The sequence below is a fragment of the Mycteria americana genome, chromosome 1, assembly GCF_035582795.1.
Source record: "Mycteria americana isolate JAX WOST 10 ecotype Jacksonville Zoo and Gardens chromosome 1, USCA_MyAme_1.0, whole genome shotgun sequence".
NCBI lineage: Eukaryota > Metazoa > Chordata > Aves > Ciconiiformes > Ciconiidae > Mycteria > Mycteria americana.
In genome coordinates, this window is record NC_134365.1 from 195,156,216 (window position 1) to 195,181,699 (window position 25,484).

Genomic DNA, 25,484 nt, shown 5'->3' on the forward strand with positions numbered 1-25,484 from the left:
GCGGCTTCCAGCGCCGCTCGCCGGGCGGAGCGGCCCCTCTTGGCGGCGGGCGCTGAGGCGCTCGCTTCCGCGTCGCTGTCGCTGCGCGATAGGGCGCCGCCCGCCCCGCGCCGCTGTCCTCCGCCGGCCGCGGGCTATGGCGCTCCCGCTGCCCCTGCCCGAAGCCGTGGCGGTGCTGGCAGCCCTGGCCGCCCTCCTCCTTGTCCTGGTGAGAGCCGCGCCGCGGTCACCGCGGGCCCGGAGGGCCTCCAGGGTGGGGGCGGTACGTGGGGCCGCCCTGTCCCCGTCCCCGACCCCGCTGTGTGGGGCAGGCGCGCTGCCCGGCCCTGGGCCTGCCGAGGGGGGTTTGGCGGCCTGCAGCGGGCCCTGGGACCTGGCCGCGGAGGCGGCAAGGCTGGCCCGGGCTGGCCGGCAGCGCTGGTCGCACATGGCTCCGTTTCTGCAGCAGCTGCTGGGGCTGTGCTTGTGCATGGTTTTATGCGGAGAATGTGTTTTTGCAAGGCGTGGGGTGAAACGCCTTGCAAATGAGGTGAAAATGGAGCATTTCATCCGTATAGTATGTTTTGTAAAATATCCTGGTAACGCGCTTTCACGGTAACCGCTTGGGAGTCCTGTGTGTTTCTGAGTGACTGAAATACCATGCAAGTTTGAGAAGTTCGACACCTGGAAAGTGAAATTCTGCTGCCCATCAACAGTACCACGTATATGGTGATCCCGTAAAAGTACTCCAAAAGCCAAGTTTTACAGATTTATTTTACCCATGCATAGAAATGATTAGAGCCTCAGTTTTGCAAGCACATATGGCTGACTGGTCGTGAGTAGTGCCATTGGTTTCAGTGGCTCTGTGCAGGATCAGAGGCAGCAGCAGCTTGTGTGGTAGAGATTATTTGGGGAAGGGGCGCTGGGGCTTGGACCACAAGTTTGGAGGCTTCTACGTGCTTTGCAGTTGAAAGCAGCAACAAGCCAATGATGCCGACAGTGGTCAGAGTAGGTGAAATGGAGTAATCAAGTGGCATGGGAAGGTTTTGGTCCTGTGTGATTTGGTCAGTGGATGAAGTACTGCACCGTTGACCCACCTCATTACTGAAATATAGTTGGTTGTCCCTTGTAGCACATTCAACAGCTAGTAAACCTTTAATAAAACGCTCAACTAGTTTTCTCATTTCTTTTCTTTTTCTTTCTCATGACAGATTTGTATGATTGCTCATGTAACTGCCAGAAAAATGCCAACCTTTCACCGACATGAAGAAGAGAAATTCTTTGTAAATGCTGAAGGCAGGAAAAAATCTGTACCAAGTATACATGATCCCCCTACAAGGGAACTCTCTGTTGTTGTGCCTTCATACAATGAGGAAGATCGGTGTAAGATTTTTCTTGCTTTGAGAAAAAGAAGAAAATCTATCTGTTGTTACTCTAATAATGCAGAGGTCAGTTTATGTTAGCAGTAGATTCTGGCAGACCAGATTACGGATCTGATTTTGGACACAGTTTCCAGAAAACAGTCCAAGTACATTGAATTTCAAAATTAAGACACTGTGTAACTTGATTTCTGCTGCTAAAAATAGCATCGGGCACTTGTAAGAATCCTCTTTATTTTAATGAAGTCCAGCAGAATGGCTGCTCATTGACCCTGTAAATGCTTTAAGGCAAGAAATAGAAAAAGACTTAAAATTGATTTGAGAGCATCGCACTCTCTAAACAACAGCAGCAGCTTCAGACAAGCAGAAAAAAGGATGATCTCATGGGTTTCTGTTTGACTTGGCCATATATATGAGTACCTGATACTAAAAAGGGAAGGCTTTCAGATGCAGTAGAAATAATCAAGCTCTAAAGCTGTACTTGGGGTTGACGTGGTAGCACACGTTGTCATTCCTTTTCTTGGTGAGGGAAAATACTGAGCTGTTTGGGATTCCATTAAGAGAGATGTTGACAAATACAGTGTATCTGGACACAAGGTAGGCCTTGCCCTTTCTCAAGTCCAGTGCATTCCTCAGTCCTGGTTCTCATCCACCTGTTTTCAGTAAGCAGGGTATTAATATGCTTCATATGATTTTTGTTTAGTTGTCCATCTCTTTGGAGATAGAATAATCACCTGAGGTGTGCTCAGGAATGAACATATACTGCAAAGACAACCATAACATTGAATGTCTTTCTAACCTGCAGATAAATCAGCTGCAAAAGGAGTGCCTGTTTGTTGGCTGAAGCATCACGGCCAGCAGCCTTAGTAAAAGAAGGCATGTTACTGACCAGTGTTAGGAATTTCTCTTGTTGCCTTCTCTGTCAGCTTTCTTAAATAGATAAAGTCAGTGCTGGTTTGCAGGGTCAGTCATGGAGAATGATTATTTTTTTTCCTTTAATATTGTGTAGCAAATTGCGTATTTCAAAATGGAAAGTTGGTTCTTATCTTCAGAAGAAATGTTTTTATCCTGTCTCACATATGTGATTTTCTTCAGTGTTCTTTTTGCATTCAGAAAGGACAGGACTTAGAGTTGCAGGTGCTAAGCTTGTTTACTGAAGGTAGTGTTGTATGAAAGAGGCAATTTGCTCAGCTTTGCTTTGTGGTTGTTTTCAGCTTGCTTGTGCAGGTGCTTTTTGGTGCTTTGCCTGTTACAATCTACTAACCTGACCTCCACCTTTTCTCTAGTACCTCTTATGATGGATGAAGCTTTGGATTATCTAGAAAAAAGACAGGTATTTTCATTTTGCATTCAAAATTCATTATTTTTCTATGTATTATGTATAATAAGTCAGTGATCTATTCACTTTGTTATTTTGGTGTACATTAAAACAGTATTACTTAGCCACTTAGAAGTAACACTTCTGTCTCTTGTCAGTTATTTTTAGATTGAATGCTGGAAGGTATTTTTAAATTAAGTAAAAATTTAATTTACTACTGTATGATGAAAACTCTTTGTATGCATGATATCTCTCCAAGACAGAGATTAAGGATTAACCATACATTGAGCCTTCTAAACTTAATCCTGGTTTGTTCCAACAAGTTTCTTAAGCATCTATTCTTCATTAGGATTTGTTCTCTGGGTAAGAAGCCCATTGTGAAGGTTTGTGGGTTTTGTTTTGTTTAGGTTTTCTTAACAGTGATGTTCTTCTGAGCTTTCATCTTTTACAACTAAATTGATACAACTAAATTGATTTTTTAGTTCTAGATGGTAGCTGAGGAAAACTATGACAAGCCAATGTAATGGAACACACATCAAATATGGCAAAATTCTTTAATTATGCCATCTTAACAAATCTAGTACGTCATACTGGTGTCTGTTGGCAACCATGAATGAGTTAAAAACTGCTAGGGAGAAAAGAATGCTGATGTTTAGAAGACCTACTACCTACTTAAGAAATTGGATGAAATGCATTATTTCTGTTTTTATTTTCAAGAAACAAGATCCTTCATTCACTTATGAAGTAATAGTGGTTGATGATGGTAGTAAAGATCAAACTACAAAGGTAAGAAAAAGAAGTGTCTTACCAAGTAATCAGAGGTATGGATTTTTGTACTGCATTTGTGGAATACAACAATGTTTTGCATTTATATTTTGGTACTTGAAGTAGCGGACAATTAAAAGTCATGTTTCTGAATACTTTTTGTCATTGTCCTGTATGTGTTGTGGATGTCACATACACACATGCATACACATATAATTCTTTTGCAAATACTGGTATTCTTGATTGGTAGCTGTGACAGGCATTTTCCTGCAGCTGATATTCTAAAAATTCTAATCTTAACTTCAAGAAATTTCTTACAAAATATTCTACATGTGCATAATGATGTGAATATGAACTTGAAGAAGCTAAAAAGCCTTTTAAAATAGCTGATTTATACTGCGATTGACAGAACAGCTGACATTGTATATCTCTTTCCCACACCCTTCATGGCATTGTTCATTTAAAAATCCCCATGCTAGTAGTAGTATTTTGAAAATAGTTCTGCATTCTTCTGCTTTGACTTTGATGTATGTTACTGGAAAGGAAGGCTGGCCAACTTGAGGGGTTTTTTACTACTGTTTGGAAGATGTTTGAGTTAGCTACTAAAATGAATGCTGCTTTTTCATTTACTTCCCTTAAGCTTGTCCAAGAATGATTGTTTGTATATATTTTTTGACTGCTTTGCATTCCTTCTAGCACAATTTCTAACTGAGCACACTATGGCCGTGTACCTCTGGACTTACAAGGACTTGACACAAACTTTAGAAAAAAATTAGGGGCAAAAACTCATGCTTTCTCTTCCCTACAACATGGAACAAAATGTGCATATCCCTGCAGTGTGAATGGGATTTTAGATCACTGTGAATTTTTGTTTAAACCCACAGATAGCAGCAAGACAAGTGAGAAATAGGTAGCAGTAGTAGAAAATTATTTTTTCTTTGATTAAGTATTGGTGTTGGTATAAAAGGTCTGTAATAGTATGACATAAATTATATTAGTATTGAGTTTTTTGGACTTGGGTGAATGGGGTTTAGAATTGCTCGGGGGAATATCCTGTTCTTATTGAACATTACTAGCTTCTTCAGTCTTCTTGTGTTGACTGTGAACTGGTTTTTATTTTCCCAAACAGACTCCAGCAAACACTGGCAATGTATTTGTGCCGACTGAAGTGGTTGTAGCTCTGTGCTATTAAATTTTTTTAAAAAAAGGGTGAGCAAATGTAAACTTCTACCTTGATTCCTGTTTTTGTTTTATGCTGGTTTTTTGTGTGTCTATCAGGTTGCAATGAAGTACTGCAAGAAATATGGAAGCGACAAAGTGCGAGTGCTTTCTTTGGTAAAAAATCGAGGGAAAGGAGGAGCAGTCAGGATGGTAATTGATACTTTCATCTCCTTCTCTGTCTGAACTACCTGTGCCCAAATATGCAGAAGATAGAGCTGTGCTGATTGACATTTTGAATTCAATACATTAACAACACGATTATCAGAAAACTGAATACAGGTTCTATAAATTAAGGCAAAAACTCTTTTCAAAATAAGTTTATTTTAGATCTTGGAAACAGTATTTTCTTGCCAGGAAGATCAATAACAAATAATTTTTTTATATGAGAATTCAAAAGAAAAAAAAAAGTTAGATTTGAATTTCATGTTCCTGTTAGTTCCACTTAGAAATAGGCTTGCGTTTAAAAACAACCAAACAAGCAAAAAAAACCCTTTACAGATTAAAGTGAAGCTTTTGTAGAGAAAATACAGCTAAGTTTGCAAACATTGCTTTCCAGGTCATAGTTGTGGTTTTAAAAATGGCTAATGAACAAACACTCTCATCCAGCAAAGTTTGTGTTTACTGAAGTCCACTGCTATCACCCACACTCGATAGTAGAACCAGCACAATTTATGCTTTCACATACTAATTTTCACATAGCTATTATCACAAAGTCATCATGTTCTAAAAATAAAATAGCTGTTACACATTTAGAAAGAACATTTTTTCATAAACCTTACTTTTATGAAAAAGGGTGGTATCGTTTATGGGTTATCAGTGACTGTCTTTATCTGTATTTTAAGCTCTATCTTTAATATGTCAATTTATTTTTTTTAATGAAACATGAGTAACTATAGCAAATGGAGAGAACGTTAAATTAGAACATATGGAGCTTTTGTAAGGGACATAATTTTGAAGTTATTCCAAGAGAAGGAGAACGATTCTTTGTGTGATATATTTTTGCACTGCAGAGTGTAGAGTGGATGTATTTAGTACTACTTCCTTGACAGGTATTCCCAAATTCCCTTGGTTACTTCAGTACTTCTGGCAAACCCACAGCTAATTGTTTTCCTGTCTAGACCCCTTCAAAAATTGTCAGATATCTGACCAAGAATATGGCAAAACAAGCTGCGAGTCGTGCATCACAAATGTTTTGCAGTGATAACTGTGACTTAAGACTGACTTCTCAAAACTAATTTAAGATTACCTCTTGAGTTCTCTTGAAACAGTGTTAGGAAAAAATAGCACTGCATCCTCCTTTCCATAGCTCAAATGACAAAGAAAAGCTTTCCAGTGCAGTGGCAGCTGCTAATCACTGCTTCTTTGTGCTTCGCTGTATAGCTGACTGTAGCAACTTGTTGTCTCTCGGGATTTTGGTTTGTAAAGCTTTTAGTTTGCAAGCTTCTCTGGAGGATTGTTAACCTTTTGTGTTCATGCGTTGTCTGTCACTGTGGGACACTACTCAGTGTGTGAAGTCCCTAGATGTTACTACAATATAAATTGATAAATTGTTGTTAGTAGCAGAATATTAAGACTCACCTATTGTGTTGAATCTTTGAGATACCACTGTTCTAGTTACTACATTAGGGTTTTGGAGTGTCTTGCAGCTAGTTTAAAACAAATACTGATTTCAAAGGTGTTGATTTTTATTGACTATTTTGATTGCAGGGTGTCTTTAGTTCTCGGGGGAAAAAAATTCTTATGGCTGATGCAGATGGAGCTACAAAATTTGCAGATATTGAAAAAGTAGAAGAAGGTCTAAAAAATCTTCAGCCATGGCCTGTAAGTATAAATTCCGATTATTTTAGTTTAATACACTTGTATACAGATTGATTTTTATAATTCTCTTCAACTTGAGTTTTTTGAGATCTGGTTGAAGATCTAGGTGTAAGTTGGAAGACCTAGGTGTATGCTTAGAAGCTGCAAGAATGGACTGTTAGAAGGTAAGTTCCACAGAGTTCTTACCTCCTCTGCATTCACTGTGCCTATTTCAATGCAGTACATAATGTTCTATTTACCATTCTTCCTTTGAAGTTGTTCTACTCTGTATAAATACCATGTGTTGCCTACTCAGTTAAAAAATGATTTTTTCTTTGTTACCCGTTTTGTATTTTCTTTTTATCTGATGTCATCCTACATACCTTTAAGGATGCATCTTAATTTCACCCTATTTTATAGAGGTTCTCTTTTCTCAGAGTTGTTAGTTTAATGACAGTATTTGGAAGAACTTTTATTGTAAATAAAAATTCAAAAACCTGTGGAACAAGAGCTCCTCCCTGCATAGTCATTCTCTGTTGGGTGCTTGACTTGAAAGAACTGAGGTTTATTTTCATTAACCTAGTGCTTAAATGCAGAACAGTGAGGTACTTGTAGCTAGTTTCCCAAAGTGCCAGAAGCGATGTGCAGCCTTCCAGCGGGAGCTGTGACGGATGTGCCTGCGTGAAGGGTTGCAGTCTACGAGTGCAGGACCACAAGTGTGGGAGCTGCCGTGCAGCGGTGTTTGCCTGATGCTCTGCGCTACCAAGGCGGCAGCAGCTGCTAGTTCTCCAGCATGAGTCCCACACTCTCAAATATAGTAGATTTGAGAGATTTCATGTGAGACGTAGTAGCATGAGAATAATTTTGAACCTTTTGTTTTGATCGCGTCTTTTGATTTAATTTGAGATTATATTTTTGGCTGATACCATGGTATTTTACTTGCTTAAAGGTACATCAGTGCAACAAGTACTTTCTTCTGTTATCCCTTCCACAGTGCAATATTTAGGGAAAACATACATTATAACATTAAGTGCCTAGGAATGCTGAATGCTTATCTGTGCTGTTTAACGCATTTACTGTATGCATACCTCAGAGGAACAATGTAAGCTAAACCAGACCTTAATAAATTGCAGCAATTTGTATGCACAGTATGCAAAATGTAATAAACTTTAGATGATCTGTTAATTGTAGAAAAGACTGATTTTAGCCTCAGAATCTAGCAGTAGAAACAGCGTAGCTACAGGAAGCAGAAAAGTATACTGCTTTGAAGTTTTTTGTTATACAGTTCTCAGCACAAGATTCCACTGATTCAGAAAATGTTAGTTTAAGTAATAACTCTCTAATTTGTATTCCTGTGCAGAACCAGATGGCTATTTCCTGTGGTTCTAGAGCTCATCTGGAGAAGGACTCAATAGCAAAGGTTTGTTTCCATTTCCTGCTGTGTACTAATACTCAAATACTTCCATTATTTGATTCTGCTCTACAGATTTTACAACTAAGTAATCAATATTTGTAAAAGAATGAAAGCTAAAAAATAAGAAAAGCTTGTCATAAGTGTAGCATGTGCTCCATCATATGCAAAGGATGTGTTCTAGATTTCAGACACTTTGAACTGGTGTCAGTTGGTGTTCTAATTTATGGATTTAATTTTCCTAGTTGAGAACATCTTACAAGCAGAGCTTCTAATCCCTGACAGAATTGGTAGCTAGTAACCAGTACTGGTTACTGGAGTGGAAGGCAACTGATGAGTTCATTTTTATTTATTCCCTTCCAGTGCAAGAGCTTGATCTGCAGATCTTGAAACCTGTTTAAAATGAGTTAGGGATAATTAGCAGCAAACTGTTTGAAGAGTATCTCAATTTGTGGAAAAGTACTGTAATTTTTCTGTATTACTCATAGTAAAATTTTTGAGTTTTGAACACACAGACAGTACTGTTCTGTGTGTGGCTCTTGTGGAATAAACAGTGATGCATAAGCGCACAGTCTTATCTTGCATCTGGTTTTCTGATGTCTTGGCAGACAGTAGTTGACAAAGCACAGGCATGGAACTTGTATTGCAACAGACGCATTGCTGGACTAATTGTTTCAGCATCATTGGATGTGCTCATCATGTTGAATGTTCTCAAGAGTAAGCTTTGTTTATACTGATGTTTAATACTTGAAATGATTCTAAAATATATACACAACTAAAATAGTTACAAAAGTTCAAAAAAAGTTACACTGGTAATGTTCAGCCCCTGGTAGATCTTTAATTGTTTTCTCCTGGTTTATCAGATACTATTGGAGTGGCTCACTGGAAAGAATTCTTGTAAATATTGCTGTGTGTATGTTAGCATCCTCACAAAAAAAACAAATCCAAAACCTTCATCATTATCAGAAATTAGGATAAATCTTTGACATGGTACTTGCATGCTTGTAGTACAGAATATACCGTTTGCAGTTATTTGTTATCTGTGCAGCCAGTGTATCCTGGAAATGTTGCTACTACATGGAGGCCATGTAGCTGATAAATTTGAGCCCAGAAAAAATGCTTCATTGCGTGATCAGATACTGAACATAGATAAACTTTCTTGAGCGCATTCATATTTCTGTTCATCTTTGAAGGTCTTGCTACATGAAGGAGAGGAATTGGAACAGGACTTTATCTTTTAATGTGAAAGTACAATTTCTAGGATGTGTCCGTCCTTTGCTTCCTGTTTCTCCCCATATTTCTGACTTTTTGATAAAGGAATCACCAACTGGTTAGGTAGTACTGCTCTGTTTGAAGTATGTAGCCCATTTCGTCACCCAGCTGTCCCTAAACTGGAAAGGAAAGACTGCCTTTACCGGATTGGGAAGAGACTGTTGTGTAGTGCAATAGGTATAAAAAAATTGCAGAACGATCCTTGGGAAGTTGGGATTTCTCTCTGGGCTTAGTGGCATCTAAAACAGTAGAATGAAGCTGTGAGAAGCAGCAATATGGGATTTATTATTAAGACCAGAATTTCACTGTTAAGTTCAGTCTCAAAACATTAAGAATTCTCTTCTGCCTCCAGAATTGTTAATGTACTTTAATGAATCCCTAGTATGACATGCATAAAAGTCCTGGGAGTGATGAACATAACCGATGAACTCCTCTTTGTGAAGTCAGTGCACAGTTTCACTGGCTGACTGTCATACAGCCTCTTAGAGCTTCCTTTTTGGGACTAGTAGCTTTGTGTTCTTGGTCACACAGGGGTTCACCTTCACCAAAAGAGCCAAAGAATCCATACCAGATCCACCATTAACCTAGGACTAGAGCACTTTTCTGAGAGGCACAAGCTATTAATTTGAATTTCCTTAAGCCAAAGGCTATTACATAATAAGCTGAGCATCTTCTAATATTTCAAGTGAGGTTTGAAATCATTAGCTTTAAAGGTATTTCTTATCACCCAGAGATGCTTACCAGTTAAATTGTTGGCTTCTAAAGATTTTGCATGGTATTTGGCTTGCAGTCTTAGATACATCACCTAAATTGAGCTTAAGACCGGCAGTGAGTTCAGAAGCTGTTTGTGGATCAGAGTTCTAGTTGTTTAGGAGCTGTCTTGAAGGTTCCTGCTACACTTAATAAAGCATTATCCAGAATGAAAAGCTGCTCTGAATTAGGGAAAGCAGAAAAAAGAACTTGGACTTCTCATATCCTAGGCCAGCATCCTGACGCTTGACTGGCAAGTCTTTCCTTTTCAGCTGTAATTTTGTTTCACTGTAACAATTGAAAAGTTCTGGTTTTATTCCAGTGCAAAACAAAAACAGTTTACAAACTTTGAAAGCTATCATGAAACAGGATTATTGTCCTGTAAGCCAGCCCTGTTCAAACACTTCACACATCGCTGAAATGAAACTGTCTAACTTCTTGCCTTCTGTCCACAGCGCTCTTACTTTCGAACTCTTCTTATGTATGGGTTCCACTTCCTTGTATGGTTTCTCTGCGTCAAAGAGATTAGGGACACGCAGTGCGGATTTAAACTTTTAACCAGAGAAGCTGCCTCACGGACCTTCTCAACTCTTCATATAGAACGCTGGTAAATTATTTCTTTTGTTGTTGTTGTTTTTTTTCTAATTGAACATGGTTTTGACAAAGTAATTTCAGTATTGCAGCTACTATGAAGCATGTGATGTCTGTGTATAAATCCTAGCTGCTCAGTTTAACCAATTATAGTTCTACTTGCTTGGCAATTTAGATTCCTTGTTATGCAAAAATATCCTGTTATTCACTAGGAATTCTATTTTATTAGTAAGATATACTTTAGGAAATAGTTGAGTATTTAATTTTATTCTTTCTACTCGTGATGATAGGGAGAAGGGGAACAGATGGGCTTACTAAGTTTTAATTTTAAGAGAGCATCCAGCATAAACTGCAAGAAGGATTTTAAGACTACATTGCTGAGATTTTGAGTGGCAACAATTGACTCCTTGCCTCCTTGCAAGTCCATTTTACTTTGGCATGTGGTATAGAAAGAGTTATGTAATACTGAGAAGTAGCACATTTCGGTCTTGCCTTGTCAGAGCAACTGGTAATTGATTAGGGAAGCGAACAAAAAGAAAATCCCAAGAATTCTTCTCTTCCCTCTTCACCTCTAAAAGAAATCCCAAACAAACAATTTTTGATTGTGTTGTAATACACTCCCTATTTCTGAGAGTCCTCTCTCCTTTTACAGATATGAGCCATGCAAGCAGAGTAAAAAATGAAGAGAAGCTCTTATTATGATATGGAAAGTTAAGAGTTATTAGTCCTATTCAAAGTTTTTATCAGTCTATTTTTATGCATTACAGCCTCACAATTCAGTGCTGCTTAACCAAAACGTTTTATCTAGAATCTGTATGTGATGTTTGTAATCGCTGAAGTCGCAAAGTGAAAGGAAATACCTACTCTTAGCTTATTTTCTTGCTAGAATATTTCGTGAGAGAACTACTGATAGATCTTATTGATGTAAGACAGTAGAAAATGATGCATAGTCTTTGAATTACTTTAGAGCTCTCTTTCATTATGATTTAGCTAGAAGAGTTCCCTTATGAGAGTGATAGTCATGACTGCTGCTATGGGACTGAAACACTTTTTCTGCACAAATACTGTAATTTCTGTAAATTTCCTACACTACAATTATTGCTGAAAAGGGTGGTGACAGTCCCCAGGCTTAATTAAGTGTAATCAAATCTTTTCAAACTGTTGTCTTCATCCAAGAAAATCTCTCACGGGCTACTGCTTGCTGACAGGGAACAGGATTACTGAACAGTGTTCTCATACGAAAATGTGTGTAATCCTGCAGTCCTAGTCAATTCTAGTACATCTAGTTTTAGGTTGAGCTTTGGCAGTGATAGTTGAGCTATATTGCTCCTCCAGAATGGAGTTGCAAAGGTAGTGTTTGGGTGCACAAATCTGACGCAGAACGTGGAGCTTCTGTTCAATTGAATCTGGAATTGTGAGCAGTCAGCGTTCGCAAAATCACTTTCCTAGCTGAGTGGTTTGCTTATTGCCCTAATGAAAACTACAGCTGAACCAGAAACATGATTTCTGCTGCTACCTCCAAAACCAAACTTGATCTATAAAGTTCTGTAAATTTCATATACAGGAATTTTCTAAATACATGGTTAAACGTGTATGCGTAGCCCAGAAGTGCACATCTCAAAATTATCCTATTTAACTTCATTCCCTAAATGAAGGGCTTCAAGAAGACATACTGAAAGAAATGAATGAAGATAATCAGTTTAATCTGTAAAAATGCAATCTTCAATCTTATTCTGTTGTAAACAGAAGATTTTTAATACAATTGTACTTATTGGGTGGACATATTATGTGGAGTGTTCAGTTTTTTATTAAAAAAAATCTTAACAAGCTTTCTCCTGCTACTCAGATTCTCTAGCAACAAAGGAACGAAAGAGTAAAAATAATTGTGCTGTGCACTGTCATCTGTACCCCACTATCCAGGAATAGAGGCAGTGAAAAAGGGATATTGCTAACTTATTTTATAATAATTATATTGCTGGTGTGGAAGACACCGGATCTTCAGGTCTTGGTATGTTAATTCATTGTGCTTATATGTGCTGCTATAAAATTAGCCTTGTAGTCTTGCTCTTTTATTTACAGTAATCCATAAACTAATCCCTGAAGTGTTTTCCTATTTGTGTGAAATTTACTGGTTAGTGATGAAGAATGTTTGTTTTGTTAGTCAAAAAAAGAATAATTCAAATTATTCCAATAAGCAGCTCTTCAGATACTTCCAAGTCACAACTTTGCCTAAAACAACAATAGAGGGGTTTTATTTTGTTTAATTTTCTGCCAAAACAGGCAATATATTGTCTGCTTTTATCCTCATCTGTCCTTCAGGCCATCCCTGTACTTCCCGGCCTTTATTTTCATACTTACTGGCTAGTTTCAATGAAATCTGACAGAAGAGTAGAGATCTCAAGATGGAAAGCTTTGGCAAGTTTTGTGGCAACTGAAACCCTAGTAGAGGAGAGAAACTCAGATTATTGCCACTGCTGAAGAAAAAACTACAGTATGGACTCAAAAGTTGCTTATCAACAGCTTCATAGATAGCCATTCAGCATTTGTAACTGGAAGCTAAGGTTTCAGTGCACAAAACAGAGTACTGTCCCTTTCCCAGTTAATATTCATAAGATCTGGAAAGAAAACTGGGAGATGGGCATGTGGGAGAAGTGGGTATATTAAAGGAGACGGTAGTTGTAAGTGAAATGTCTGTGGTGTACAGACAGTTGGGATAATTGCAGTAGGAAATGATACAGGGACATCAAACATTCATCCCATAGAACCACATATTGGATTGCTTTGTATGTGGTAATGTAAGAATCTGAAATAGCCCAATAATGGAAAGTTCTTATTTAAACAAAACTAGCCCCTGATATCTTTCCATTGCATAGCATGTGTGTAAAAAGGAAAATAAAAACTGGTTAGACATTGTGCCATGGAGGTTTTGTACATGTCATGAGAATGAAGATGTAAGAGGAAGAAATAGTAGTCAGTATTATATTTCTGCTGACTTGGAACAACGGTGAGGCCCTAACTGACTCACAGAACAACTTATTCATACTGAGACCATCAGCAGGGGGTGGCAGAGAAACCACTATCTTGATACTGGACAAAAGGCTCTGAAATCTGGGTTTATTACCACCTCTGCATCACTGCATTGGGGCTATTTGACATCTGAAGAAATTATTTGATTCTTTTGAATCTTAAAATCCCATTAGTGAAGTGCAGCTCTGGTTAGGTATTAAAAGAAGAATTCAGTTCAGTGTGGTCAGTGCTCAGATATTCTGGTAATAATGGAGGAGAGTGCTGGGGAATATTCAACAAACAAGCAGCATTTAATAGGATAAAAGCTGTCTGAGAGCCAGCACCCTAGTCATTGAGTCTGTCGAGGGCTCCCCTGCTGCTGAACCAGAATGTGTGGGGAGCTGTTGAAGAGAATGAACAAGATTCGGATTCTGCAGAAGCCTCGTCTGTCCTGTCTGCTCAAGTTTTGTCAGTCTCAGATTTTTTGATGTACTACAGTGTTAAGTGAATTCTTATGTGAGGACATAATAAATGTTTAGACTAAACATTAATAAATAACATATTTACTCATGATGTTAATATAAAATGACTATAAAACTGGCTACGTAATGATTCCTGCCCTGAACTGTTAAAGCTTACTGCTTGGTTAGCGTATAAATACACACACACAATGGACAGGATTTGCTTCATCGCACCTAGAGTGCATCTCCTTGTCATCTAGCCTCCCTTCTTAGACCAACAGAAGGGACAATTTTAGAGTATAATTCATTTCATCCTAATATAGGCCCCTAAAATATGCTAGATGAAGTGCAGCCAACAAATGCCTGTTTCCTGCCCTCGACTATAAAGGGACTGGACAGTTTGTGCAGGAGGAGTTATCTCTACTGTACGTGACTGAAGTTCAGCAGGGTAAATTTGACTCATAGCATAGTAATATGTAGGAAAAAACGTGTCAGGTTGCTGGTGCCTCAACTGCATCAAAAGGATAAACTATTCAGTAAATCCTGAAAGTAGTGAGTTAGAAGAAAAAGTACTGAAGCAATTTGGTATCAAAGGCAGCTCAGTTTCTGGGCTGTATAGGCAGTGCCAGTTGTTTCTGTAGACAAAAAGCCCAGGGAATTCTTCCCTTCTGATAAAGAAATCCAGTAGTGCCTTTGCATACAAGAGAGCACCAGTGCTGACTTAGCACTGGGCAGTAGGAGACTGCCCTGAAGTGCTGGATATTGTCAATACTGCTCCAAAAGGCAGAGCAATACATACTCAAGAAGTAATACAGGTTTTATTTCTATGTGTCTCAGCAGACTGATAACATACCTCAGTCCAAGAGCAAGTGTTAGGAGCACAGTCTCCTTTTTGGAAGCTGAACATCTTACACTCTGGTAATAGATATGTCAGTATAAACAGCATAGCTATCCTGCTGCTAGGTTGGACAGGCTGAAAGATTTCAAAGTTTCCGTACTTAAATAGCCATCAGAGACACCAAAAATAAGTGCATATGGTGTTTTCAGTGTTTCACCAGCACTACCAATAAAATGGAGTCTTGCATTTCCGTATTCACCTTTCATATGAAAAAGAAAGGGAGAACATCAAGATCTTCCTTTATATGATCTCATGTGCATCTTAGACAGTTTCAATATTAGTTTAATCATTAGAAAATAACCCAGTATCAGCTGCATTAAGAATGCAAAACTAATTGCTTAGACCTTGACTTTTTTCTGCTTTCTTCACACTCTTTCTATTCCAATGGACATTGAATTGAATATCACCTCTTTAATGTTAAAAATACTAGAAGACAGACCACAGTTTTCTTCTTGCTGTGCTGAATTTGATTTATAGATGCTTATACTTATGAAATCTTAAAAGCAAACTGAAATATACAAGGAAAAATACTGTTTTATCATTATGGTGATAAGGATCATGTAATACTTTTTAAAGAGAGACCAAGATATTTCCTAGAATATTTTGTTAAGCTAAGCCTAAAGTTTAGAAAGCATTTGAAAATTAATAGATACTGGAAACTGTTTGTATATTTGATACTAAGAAATAATGCTTACATCCTAAACTGGCTTTTTTTTGTGAGTGTTCTCGTTGACTTTTTTGTTTGACTGTCCTTTGGAGAGCTGGCTGTGTATATACAAGTACAAACCAAACATTCTTGAAATTTACTTTTTAAATAGCAAAGTTTTGACATTAGTTTGAAATGAGAGCAACCTTTTGAACAGAGAGCATATGCTTTGCGTTTTAGGTTCTGAATCTGATTACACCACTAATCTATTTTTCAGAAATGGATGAAGCACATTTTTTAAATTAAAACTTAAAAGAAAATTAAAAGAAATATTTTAAAAACATAATAGAGACAGTTGGAATTACTCACTTTCAGGCTCCAAAAAAAGCTCTAGTTCTGCATCTACAGTCTTGACCTGAGAAATGTGACTGGTTATGTTAAATTTTAATGCACAGGAGGAAAACTGGAAAATTAAATGGTCTCAGTGGCGGAATTTTCCTATCCTAAATTTGGTCATTGATTTCTTCTGACTACAAAAAAAAAATCATAAATTTTCTTCCAGCCAGAAAATGTCTTTCCTTATCTACGAGAACTAAACATAGCAGCGGATACTGTCCTACCTGGAATATTGATAAAATGAGGGGAAATTCAAAACATAGTTCTAGTCCTGGTTTGATTGACATACTTTTGTGAAGTGGCAATTTATAACAATATTGCACAAGTCAGCAGATCACTGATTAGATCAAATTGTTGCTATTACTTTTGTCTATAAAAATTGCCTTGTGCACTGAACAAGCCATGCTGTTTCACATTTAAAACTCGAAAGCTCAGTATAAAAAAAATTAATGTTTGTTTCTCCAGTTTATCACTAATCTCTAAATGTGAGTCTCTAGATAAAAATTACAGAAAAACAAGAATTTGTGTTGCTACAGGGATTTTTTTTCCACTTCTTTGGCATTGTAGACCAACATGAGCAGTGGAATGAATTGGTTTTTCCTGGTTTTGTGCATGACAAGTAGAATTGTTTATTAATGTCTAATCAATGGAAAAATATTTTGCTGTTATAACTGTGTCTGTTTTGTCTTGTAAAAAATCCTGCTCCTGGCAGATGTATGGACTTTCAAAAGCCCCAGTACAGCTAGAGCAGTACTGACAATCTAACCCTCTTGACATCCTATTTCATTCTTAGAACCCTTTGACCATTGAAAGTTTTCTCTGCCCATTAAGAGTTTGCTGGAACAACGTATCTTGGGTGTAGAAAAGTCCTAAATTTCAGTTAAAACAGTGTAACTGAAGGCCTAATTTTGGTATTTGAAACACTTAATATTGGACCAGCAAAAAAATAAGAGTCCTAGTGCTATTTTAAAATACAGAATAATTTTTCAGGATAGATATTTTATAAGCTGAAGCATTTTAAGGGTTCAGTTTAAAAGGGTTGAATTCAATTAAACACCTACCAACTTGGTGTTCAACTGAATTTTAGCCAGCATCGTCTTAAATTGTAACTTAACCAGAAGTACTCCTTAGCGTAAACACAACCACATGGAGAAGTTTTCCTCTTTCTGTATTTTATACTTCGTGTTTGTGTTAATTAACACATAATGGAGCCACTATTAGAAATAGATGGTGAAGTTGTTGCACCATATATTTTTGGGTGTCTAACTTTGGGTGCTTAGATTGGAGCCTGAATTCGTTCAGGCTGGAGCCAAACTTAGGTATTCTGAGCTGTGTCCCCCCTCCCCAGAGGCACCTACTTTCACCCTCTGCAGCAGGATCCGGTGAAGTACATGGTGTGAATAATTCCCTGTTATTTCTAAGAGTGGGGAATTTCACATGTTAACTAGTCACAAATGGCTTCATGTCAAAACACCCTTATAGCACTCACCAACTCGCCCACTGGTGTTGCTTTGATCTCCTCAAGGGTAGGCCCCAGCTAACATACCCACACTTAAATCCTGACTATGGAAACTTCTGTATCGTTCTTCTGTACCATCTGAATCAGGTGATCTGCAGCATGGATGTAATACTATCAGTGTATTGAATACACTGCAATCTGTATTCCCCATTTCATTATTCTAGTATGCATATGAGGCGTACTGAAAGGTGGTGAGGAACAGGAGAAGAAAAAAGGTATACTATGGGAAGTCATTCTCCTTTCAGCTTTGAATAGAGTTTTTTTTTATTTCAGGATGTGTTCACTGTTACACAAATGGCAACCACAGGTAGTAATATTAGTGTTCAACCTGATTAATTCCTGTGCTTTTAATCTTTTACTTTGAGTGCTGTAGTTCAGCAGACTATTTAATGTTGTTGTACTGTGATGTATATGCTGACATTCCAGTAATCAGTTGTCCATAGGAATTGTTGGAAATAACTATTAGTTCACTAGGCTAATACTTTATGTAGTAATATTTTTAGAGCAGCTCATACAGTATAATTCATCAGACAATTATTCTGTGTCTCTTAAGATTTTTAGTTTGTTAAGTAGTAAGCATTACAAAATTATATTTAGTCTTAATATACATGACTCATAAACATTCAAAGGTGAATACATGGGGTTTTTGGCTTACAAATGTAACATGTCAGCAAAAAAATAAATAATACAACTTCAGTAGAAGAGACCATGGCATAATTAATAAAATAATATTCAACCCTCATTTAAAGAAAACAGTGAAATGGCAAGGCTGCTTGGAGCAGATTCAGTTCACTGAGGTAAAAAAAAAACATTTATTCCTGTAACTTTTTTTGTGACAATTAAGAGGCCTGTGTCCTAATCAAAATCAGATTTACAAAGTGGTTCTAAATTCTCTGTACACAATAACTGTAGTCTCTGTAGATAACCTCTGTTTATACTGCCTTTGCATGTTTTAATGCTGTCCAGAGTGCTATCAGTAGCTCTCCTGTAACATACACGTACAGTGCGAGTTCAGGTTGATGCATGTTTGGTAATGATTTCACCAGAAGCCAGCGTGCTGTGGTCTGTGCTTCAATGGGAACCTACATACACGTGTCATACCTAAGCGCACATTTCAAAGTGGACTTCTGTTGTTGCATTCATTAATAGTTTTGCAGAAATGCACTGCACTGCTTAAAAGGAGAGGATGGCTTGAAGTAGAAGGAAATAATATTGAACTTGGCTAGCAACCTGTCTTTTTGCCTGCTCTCGATCACTTGTCTTTCCCTTTCTACCCTTTCTGTAGTGTTAAATGGGATTACCAATGACTTCAATTCAAGCAACCCTTGAAGCATGAACGAATAATGTTATTTTTTTTATTGCATACATTTTCTCCAGTGGCAAAATATATTTTTTCATTTCAAAAGAAAATTGTCTTGGACTTAGCAATGAGAATTTAAGGAGATTCTAAATTTATGAAGTTATTGAGAGAAAATGTGGACTAGTATTGAATTGTATGTGGCTGCCTCACAGCTGCATTTTCAAAACCTGTATAAGCTGGTTTGGAACATCTGTTCCACTGACTCAAACTGGAAACCTTACCAACAGCTTGGCTAAAATGTTTCCAGTTTCTTAACCCTCAAGGTATGGTTCCCTGGGAAAAAAACTCTGTGTTTGAATATGTATTGAATCTAGTAGAAATCAGATGTGGATGGCCGTTGACTTTTTTTTCCAATACAGACTAGTATTTTTAAAAAGCTTTTTACTGGGGGGGAGAGGCTGTTTAGCTTAAATTCCAATTACTAGAACTCATTTAAGGAACAAGAACACCCCTACTGGCATTTGAAGACTACAAAGAGGGAAAACAAAAGACCCAGCAATCAGTAAATCTAAGAAATTTAACCAAAATCACCAGAATCTTCATAATTGTGATTTGCATTCACCCTTGTCAATAGTAGCTATTGGTAGTTTCATATGCTGATTTCTGCATGAGCATTACAAGCTGTAGTTGCCAAAACACTTTTCTAATATCAAAAACCTCAGTGTCTCAGATCCAGAAGGCCCACTTGAGCATGCAGTTGCAAGAATGAAACACACAAACGATTTTCTGTGCAGAGAACTGAGAGAATTAAAGCGTATTTTGGACAGACTGGGCAGGGAGGGGCAGCTGACTTAGAGTAGGATCACTTCCCCAATTCATTTTGCTGCACAACCTGCAAACAGTTGTGCCAGCAAAAAAGACAGGTCTCTCAAGAGGGTTTTTGTGTTGTACATAAAATGGTCACTGGGTAAAGTATCACTCTTCTTCAGGTTCTGTTATGCACAGTAACATAAATAATTTCTCACTTCTGTGCTGCTGCCTTTATTCTTGACTTAGAAAGTACAGGGAGAAACCATCAGATCAGCGTAAAGCCACAGCAGGTAGTTGTCCCCTTTGATGAAACTACTAGAGATGTAGATTGACACTGCACGTTTGACTGGTCTTTAAAAATGTTTAAATCATTATTGTGGGAGAAAGAAGAGTGAGCAGTGGTCTCAACACAGCGTGACTTATACCTTCAAAAACAGGGTGCAGTGAAGTATTGTTGTCTGTATATTGGTTATGTTCTGAGCTGTTCAGTCAGGGAAATTAATTTCCCTTTCATGTGCCTCTGACCTGTAGAGCATTGGTATCAACTTCATAACTGAACACCAACCTCCTTAAATCAGGCTAGGAATTTAAGTAACAGTGTCACCATCTTTCTTCTGGAAATAAGTGTGACTGTATTTGCTATTTCCTGTTCTTCTTCAGGGCATTTGATGTGGAACTTCTTTATATAGCTCAGCGCTTGAGAATACCTATAGCAGAAGTTGCTGTCAACTGGACTGAAATTGAAGGTAGGGAAATTGTTTATATTCTTGTAAGATTCCTTATGTGTCAATCCAGAATAAAATATCCGAGGGTCTTCCCATATTTTACCCAGTTTTGATAACGCACAGCCTTCTTTCCATACAAATTTTGAATTTCATGTCCTTGCCAGCCTTCTGCCATGGCATGGTACAGGAAGAGTAGGTGAAGGGGTAGCAAGGGGGAGAAACTCTTCACTCCCACTGGAGGCAAACGTAGGTAGTTATACTGCTAGGACAAAGCACTACTTTGGCACATCCTCTTGCTGTAATATGTTAATAAAAATATTGCAGTTGTAAAACACTGTGCAGGAAGTCTGACCAACGTTGTGCATTGATTCAACTCCAAAATTCTCAGTCCACCTATTAAAGCCTCCTGTAGGGCACCCTCTCTTAAGATGTGTTGTTCTTTCAGATGCGTAGGGAGGTCTCTGTTACTGGGTTACTGGAAAGTATAGCTCCATAAATATTTCTTCATAGCAAAGCCAGCTTAAGAGGTACTGCTTGCTTCTGCTCACTCCCTCCCTCCCATCAAATGCAGTTCCTTCTTTTTTTCCCTTTCATGTTTTTTTATTTTTTTAATCTGAATCTCTTCTCCTCAACACAACCCCTGAACAACAGAAAGTATAATGAACTGCAGTGGTGATGAAGGGTGCAAGTAGAGAACATCCTAAGCCAGCTTTACTAGAAAAGAAATGTTTTCTTGCAGTGCAGTTCCACATGTATATTGCACCTAACACAAATGTTAGCAGAGGTGGAAGAGGGCTTGGTTTCATAGTGTGGGTTCCTTACCTTGCCCAAAGATTGGCACGTTCATATTATTGCTGTAAGACAATGCGGTGGTCCTCTTCTCCAAAGTTTCTAAGAAATCATTTTCTTAATTATTGGTGTTAAGGTTCCTATTTACTTGAACAAGCCTTGTAGCAGAGAAGACTATGCATCTTGTGACATACGTGGAATTACTGTGCTGCTTTTAAACTACAATCTCCCACCTATAGTATAATGTATGGAAAGGTATGGAAATTACTGTAAAGCAATAACTTTTGCAACATAAATTTTTACTAATGTTAAGGTCTAGGTTGTGGGGCTGAATGTGCTGAGAATGCAGACGTTCATGACTACTTAAATGTGTGTCTTGCCAATGCTCGTTTTTTCTAACAACGTCCTTCTGATTTTCTTCTTCATTAATCATAGGTTCTAAGTTAGTTCCCTTTTGGAGCTGGCTGCAGATGGGCAGGGATCTTCTTTTTATACGACTGCGATATATGACTGGTGCCTGGCAGCTTGAAACAAGAAAATGTAATTAGGTTATTTACATTTTCCAAATATATTATTAAACTTAATGGAACATGAGAACAGTTTCAATCAAGTGAAGTGGTGATGAAAGCTGAGGTAATTCTTCATTGCTCCTGTTGTATGTTTCATTTTTGCAGCATGTATATGTTTTATAAGATTGTCAGCAGGGAATTTGTACAATGTTTTGAAAAGAGAAAGCGTTTCCAAAAAGATTTTCTTATCTGGTAATCAGGTTTTTATTTTATTAAATAGTAGCTTTAACATGTCTTATAAATTCACTCAAATAAATATATCTGCTTTTGTCTCATCATACATTTGGAATTTCCTTATACATATTGAAAAGAGGCACTCCATTCTACATTGTGCAATATTGTGTTGTGAATAACCGCAACCGTTTGTTTCTGTAGTATCTGGAAATATATGGCCATGTTGCAACTTGGAATTACCAATCATGGTTCACGCTGATGCATGTTTAGATTCAATGTTATGGGAAACATTAATGGGTTTTACTGAGTTATAACAGTAATGTTCATAAGGCTGTTCTAAGAACTTTCAGTAGTTTCTTGACATTCCAAATGTTTTTCTCTGAAGCTGAAATAGTTTTCTGAGATCAAACTGCAGATCATCTCCAGATTGTAGAAGATCCAAGAGAAAGTACATTTCTTTTTAAAATGTTGTCTTTTATAAATATGTTTTGTTCATATGTACTAATTAATACTGCATGTAGGAGTCCTTGGCATCTACAGATCTGTAGTGAAACGGGTATGGAAAGCTAATTCAGAGCATACAAAAATGAGACCCAATGTACACTGGAGGCCTGTGCATTAGCAATGCCAATTTGAAGTTCTCATGCTTCAAATGAGATCAGAGAGGAGGGAGGGGTCTTGAGTCTTAGTAATGTCATACTCTGTTACAGTACACAAGTTTCAATAATGCTTTCAAAACAGTTGTGGATTGCCAACAAACTAAGCCAATCTTTCTTTCGGAAACATGTACAAATTTGCACAGATTTAAAGAATGAATGGTATATGGTTGTACTTTCACATATGATTTCACTGGTGATTTTTCTTATTTCTTCTGCAATATTGAGTTGAGTTTTGCTCCTGTTAGGGTTACCTCAGTTTTCTATAAATTGAAGTGTTGGAATAAATTCTCAAAAAGTATCTTCAGTTTGATTTCACAGGCTTTATTCTCTTGCCTATTCCACATACATCTCTCTCACTTCTGCAGAATCAATCACATGACTCCTCGTTGCCATTGCTAGAATAAAATACCAGCTTCTCAGTTTTTGTAAAGTGAATTTCCCTGACCAAACCTGGACAATGATAGCTCTGCCTATAATTAATTAAAGTTGCCAACCAGTTCTCAAAAGCAGATTCCTAAAATTTTCCTCTTACCTTAAAATTGAGCTTTTTGAAATTTTAACTAAAATAGTTCACCTTTTTCAAATGATGAGGCTTAGGTCATGCATTATTTTCTGCCTGGTAAGTAAACATCTGGTGACATCTTCTTTAAAAAAATTCTGCTTTTGAATTGGATGCCAAAGCTTGGAAGGGAGGTGCTAAATTTATAATTTTAAAAAAAAATTTTCAAAACTTTGCAGATAAACTCCAGTAACTCTCTCCTTATTGAGCAGTCTCCTTTAGCAACTGTGCATATGTCAGTCCAACAAAATACTTGATATCTTCCACCTCAGAGATGCAGAAGTAAGGCTAGATTTACTATCTTTGAGCTTTGTGGGGTTGGATGCTAGAACTTGTTGGCCGGGAGTTCTCCTACGCTTTCAGTGGATTTGAGCCATGGATAAAGGTCGCTACACGTCTTCGTAGTCTAGAGTCTGCTCTCTGGCTCTGAGGTTGATAGACATGGCACTGGTCACATCCTTATGCCTACGTCTCCCTTCTCAGCTGCCTTTCGAAGCAGGCTTGCTACATCTAAACTATCTGTTGGAGATAGTCCTTGACCTGCACTGAGTGCCGCACTGTGCCCAAAAATATTTTGGGAGCAAGGATAGGCAGCTGTGGGACACCTGGCACAATGTAGTTTACTTGTGTAGGTGTAGCCTGACACATGCTGTTGCAGTGGGGATAAAAGCTGAACTGGGATGAAAAAACCAAAGGAGTAAACTGGGACAGAAGGAGAATGGGGAGAAACAGAAAAGAGACTTGATCTGGGATTGAGATTGAAATCCAGAGAGTGAAATGGAAGATGGAAAGTACCGAGACTGCATGAGGAATGGGGGTGGAACAGCAATGGACTCGGGAAAAAGGCTGCAACAAGGGAATGGGGAAGGAGACAAATCAGTTAAGGATGGAAAAAAGGAAATGTTGCTAATGAGGGAAGGGGAAGCTGAAGGGGCTCACTAAGCCAAGTTCTCCACAAGAATAGGGTTAGGACAGAAATTGTCTAAAACAAGTTGGGACTGAGGATATAGTGATATTCAGAGTGTGGGCTGGAACCCAGGACCCCTTTTTCAGTGTTTCTCAGTCATTATTTAATCTCTACAAAATCCTTTGGCAAATCATGCCTCATCTTCTTTCTGTGCCAGTCCATAAAGAGGGTAACTGGCTACCAGTATCATTTATTCTTCCAGCCCTGGTCACTGCAGTCTGCAGTAGATCTACAGGCTCCAATTCTGAAATGCATGAAGGAGCAATGGGATCTTTCACAAAGATGTGGGAAATTATACAAACCAAGTTTCAGTGAAAGCTCACTTTTCAGAGTTAGAAAGTTAGGTATAAAGAAGACAGGAAATACAAGTAGCTTTTCTAACTCGTTCCCACATTGTGTATATGTGCTATGAGAGGAGATACTTGCTTGTGTAAGGACTACTTTCCCTAAAAGACCTATTTTTAGTGCATGGGACTGATTCAGGAATCAGTGAGTTGTATGGCAAAGGCACCTTGATTGATTGGTCTTCTGTTTAGAAAATGCAAATTTGGATAGACTATAAATGAGACAAAGGATTAAAGAGAGGCAATATATTCTCCTTCATCAGATAAAGTTAAAATAAGACAGGCATATGGTTCTTTTCCCTCTTGCCCAAATGGTCAGCACTTTCAAAGAGGGTGTTAGAGGTACAGATTCAGTTCCTCTACTGTTTAAGCCCACATCCAAGCCCACATTTTAAGAAATGGTGAAAGAATTCCAAAACCCTTCTGCAAATCCCTTCAAAGGGGTATTTGGACAGTTCAGTGATGCAGATAGGGCACTATCCCTATCTTTCAGCAGATCAGAGTTAAAAAAATTGAGTTCCAAGTCTGCCATAGTGTGTTCTGGGGTTGAAGCATTATCGGTTGCTTTTCTCAGAACTGTTTTTCTTTGTGTGGAATGATTTCAGGTCCGGAACGGTTACCTGCACTTGTTGAACCCACTGCTTCAAGCTTTCTCTGAAGCAACGGAGACTTACTTTAGCTGAGAAAGATGGTTGGCTTTGCCTTCTGTCACTAATGTAGTGATCAGAAGTCTTCTGGGTAGCATACTCAACTCCTTGTATTTTCAGATTATGAAATACAAGACACGCAGGCTGTCACAGGAGACCAGGACTCCACCAGGTACATGCTCTAACAGAAGGTTAGACTCATATTTGGTTTTAGTTTTTTGCTCACAGTCAGTTATCAGCATTCCTCTAAATTTGTGTTGGGCAGGTACATGTAAACATCACACTCTTGAAGCAAAGGTGCACCTGCTTTGTGGATCCCAACCAGGAGCAAATAAAAGATTAGCAAGAAGTGGCTTTTCACTGTCAAACCTGAAGTGCATAGGAGCCTGTCGTAGTGAACTCTAGTACACCTGAGAAACTTCAAAAGACTTTAAAGTCCATGGCTTTTGCATGTCTTCAGGTCGGACCACAGCAGAGCGAAGATTTTGAACATTGACAAATTTCAGGTTTTGGTCAGAGGTCTTAAGTCCAC

The 25,484-nt window shown here is 38.1% G+C and overlaps 1 protein-coding gene across 3 annotated transcripts; it reads left to right on the forward strand.

Annotated features, from left to right (window-relative positions):
• The first annotated feature begins 26 nt into the window (after nucleotides 1-26).
• ALG5 (ALG5 dolichyl-phosphate beta-glucosyltransferase) lies at nucleotides 27-22,733 on the forward strand. 3 transcript variants are annotated; one of them, XM_075490732.1, is made up of 10 exons: nucleotides 27-208; nucleotides 1,191-1,362; nucleotides 2,645-2,691; nucleotides 3,394-3,462; nucleotides 4,720-4,812; nucleotides 6,370-6,483; nucleotides 7,820-7,879; nucleotides 10,348-10,499; nucleotides 20,180-20,265; nucleotides 21,469-22,733. In XM_075490732.1, exons 1-10 carry the CDS (start codon nucleotides 137-139, stop codon nucleotides 21,579-21,581), a joined length of 978 nt encoding a protein of 325 aa, XP_075346847.1. In that variant the 5' UTR covers nucleotides 27-136; the 3' UTR covers nucleotides 21,582-22,733. The 3 variants fall into 3 exon arrangements, with proteins under 3 accessions (XP_075346847.1, XP_075346840.1, XP_075346834.1); XM_075490725.1 differs by lacking the exons at nucleotides 20,180-20,265; nucleotides 21,469-22,733 and adding an exon at nucleotides 12,803-14,061; XM_075490719.1 differs by lacking the exon at nucleotides 27-208 and having other exon boundaries at nucleotides 1,220-1,360.
• The last annotated feature ends 2,751 nt before the right edge of the window (nucleotides 22,734-25,484 follow it).

Excerpts from the sequence above, each read along its gene's own strand:
- ALG5 (XM_075490732.1), top strand. The coding sequence starts at position 137 with ATGGCGCTCCCGCTGCCCCTGCCCGAAGCCGTGGCGGTGCTGGCAGCC. Across the intron at positions 1,363-2,644 it reads ATACAATGAGGAAGATCGGT|TACCTCTTATGATGGATGAA; the intron begins GTAAGATTTTTC and ends CCTTTTCTCTAG. Across the intron at positions 10,500-20,179 it reads ACTCTTCATATAGAACGCTG|GGCATTTGATGTGGAACTTC; the intron begins GTAAATTATTTC and ends GTTCTTCTTCAG.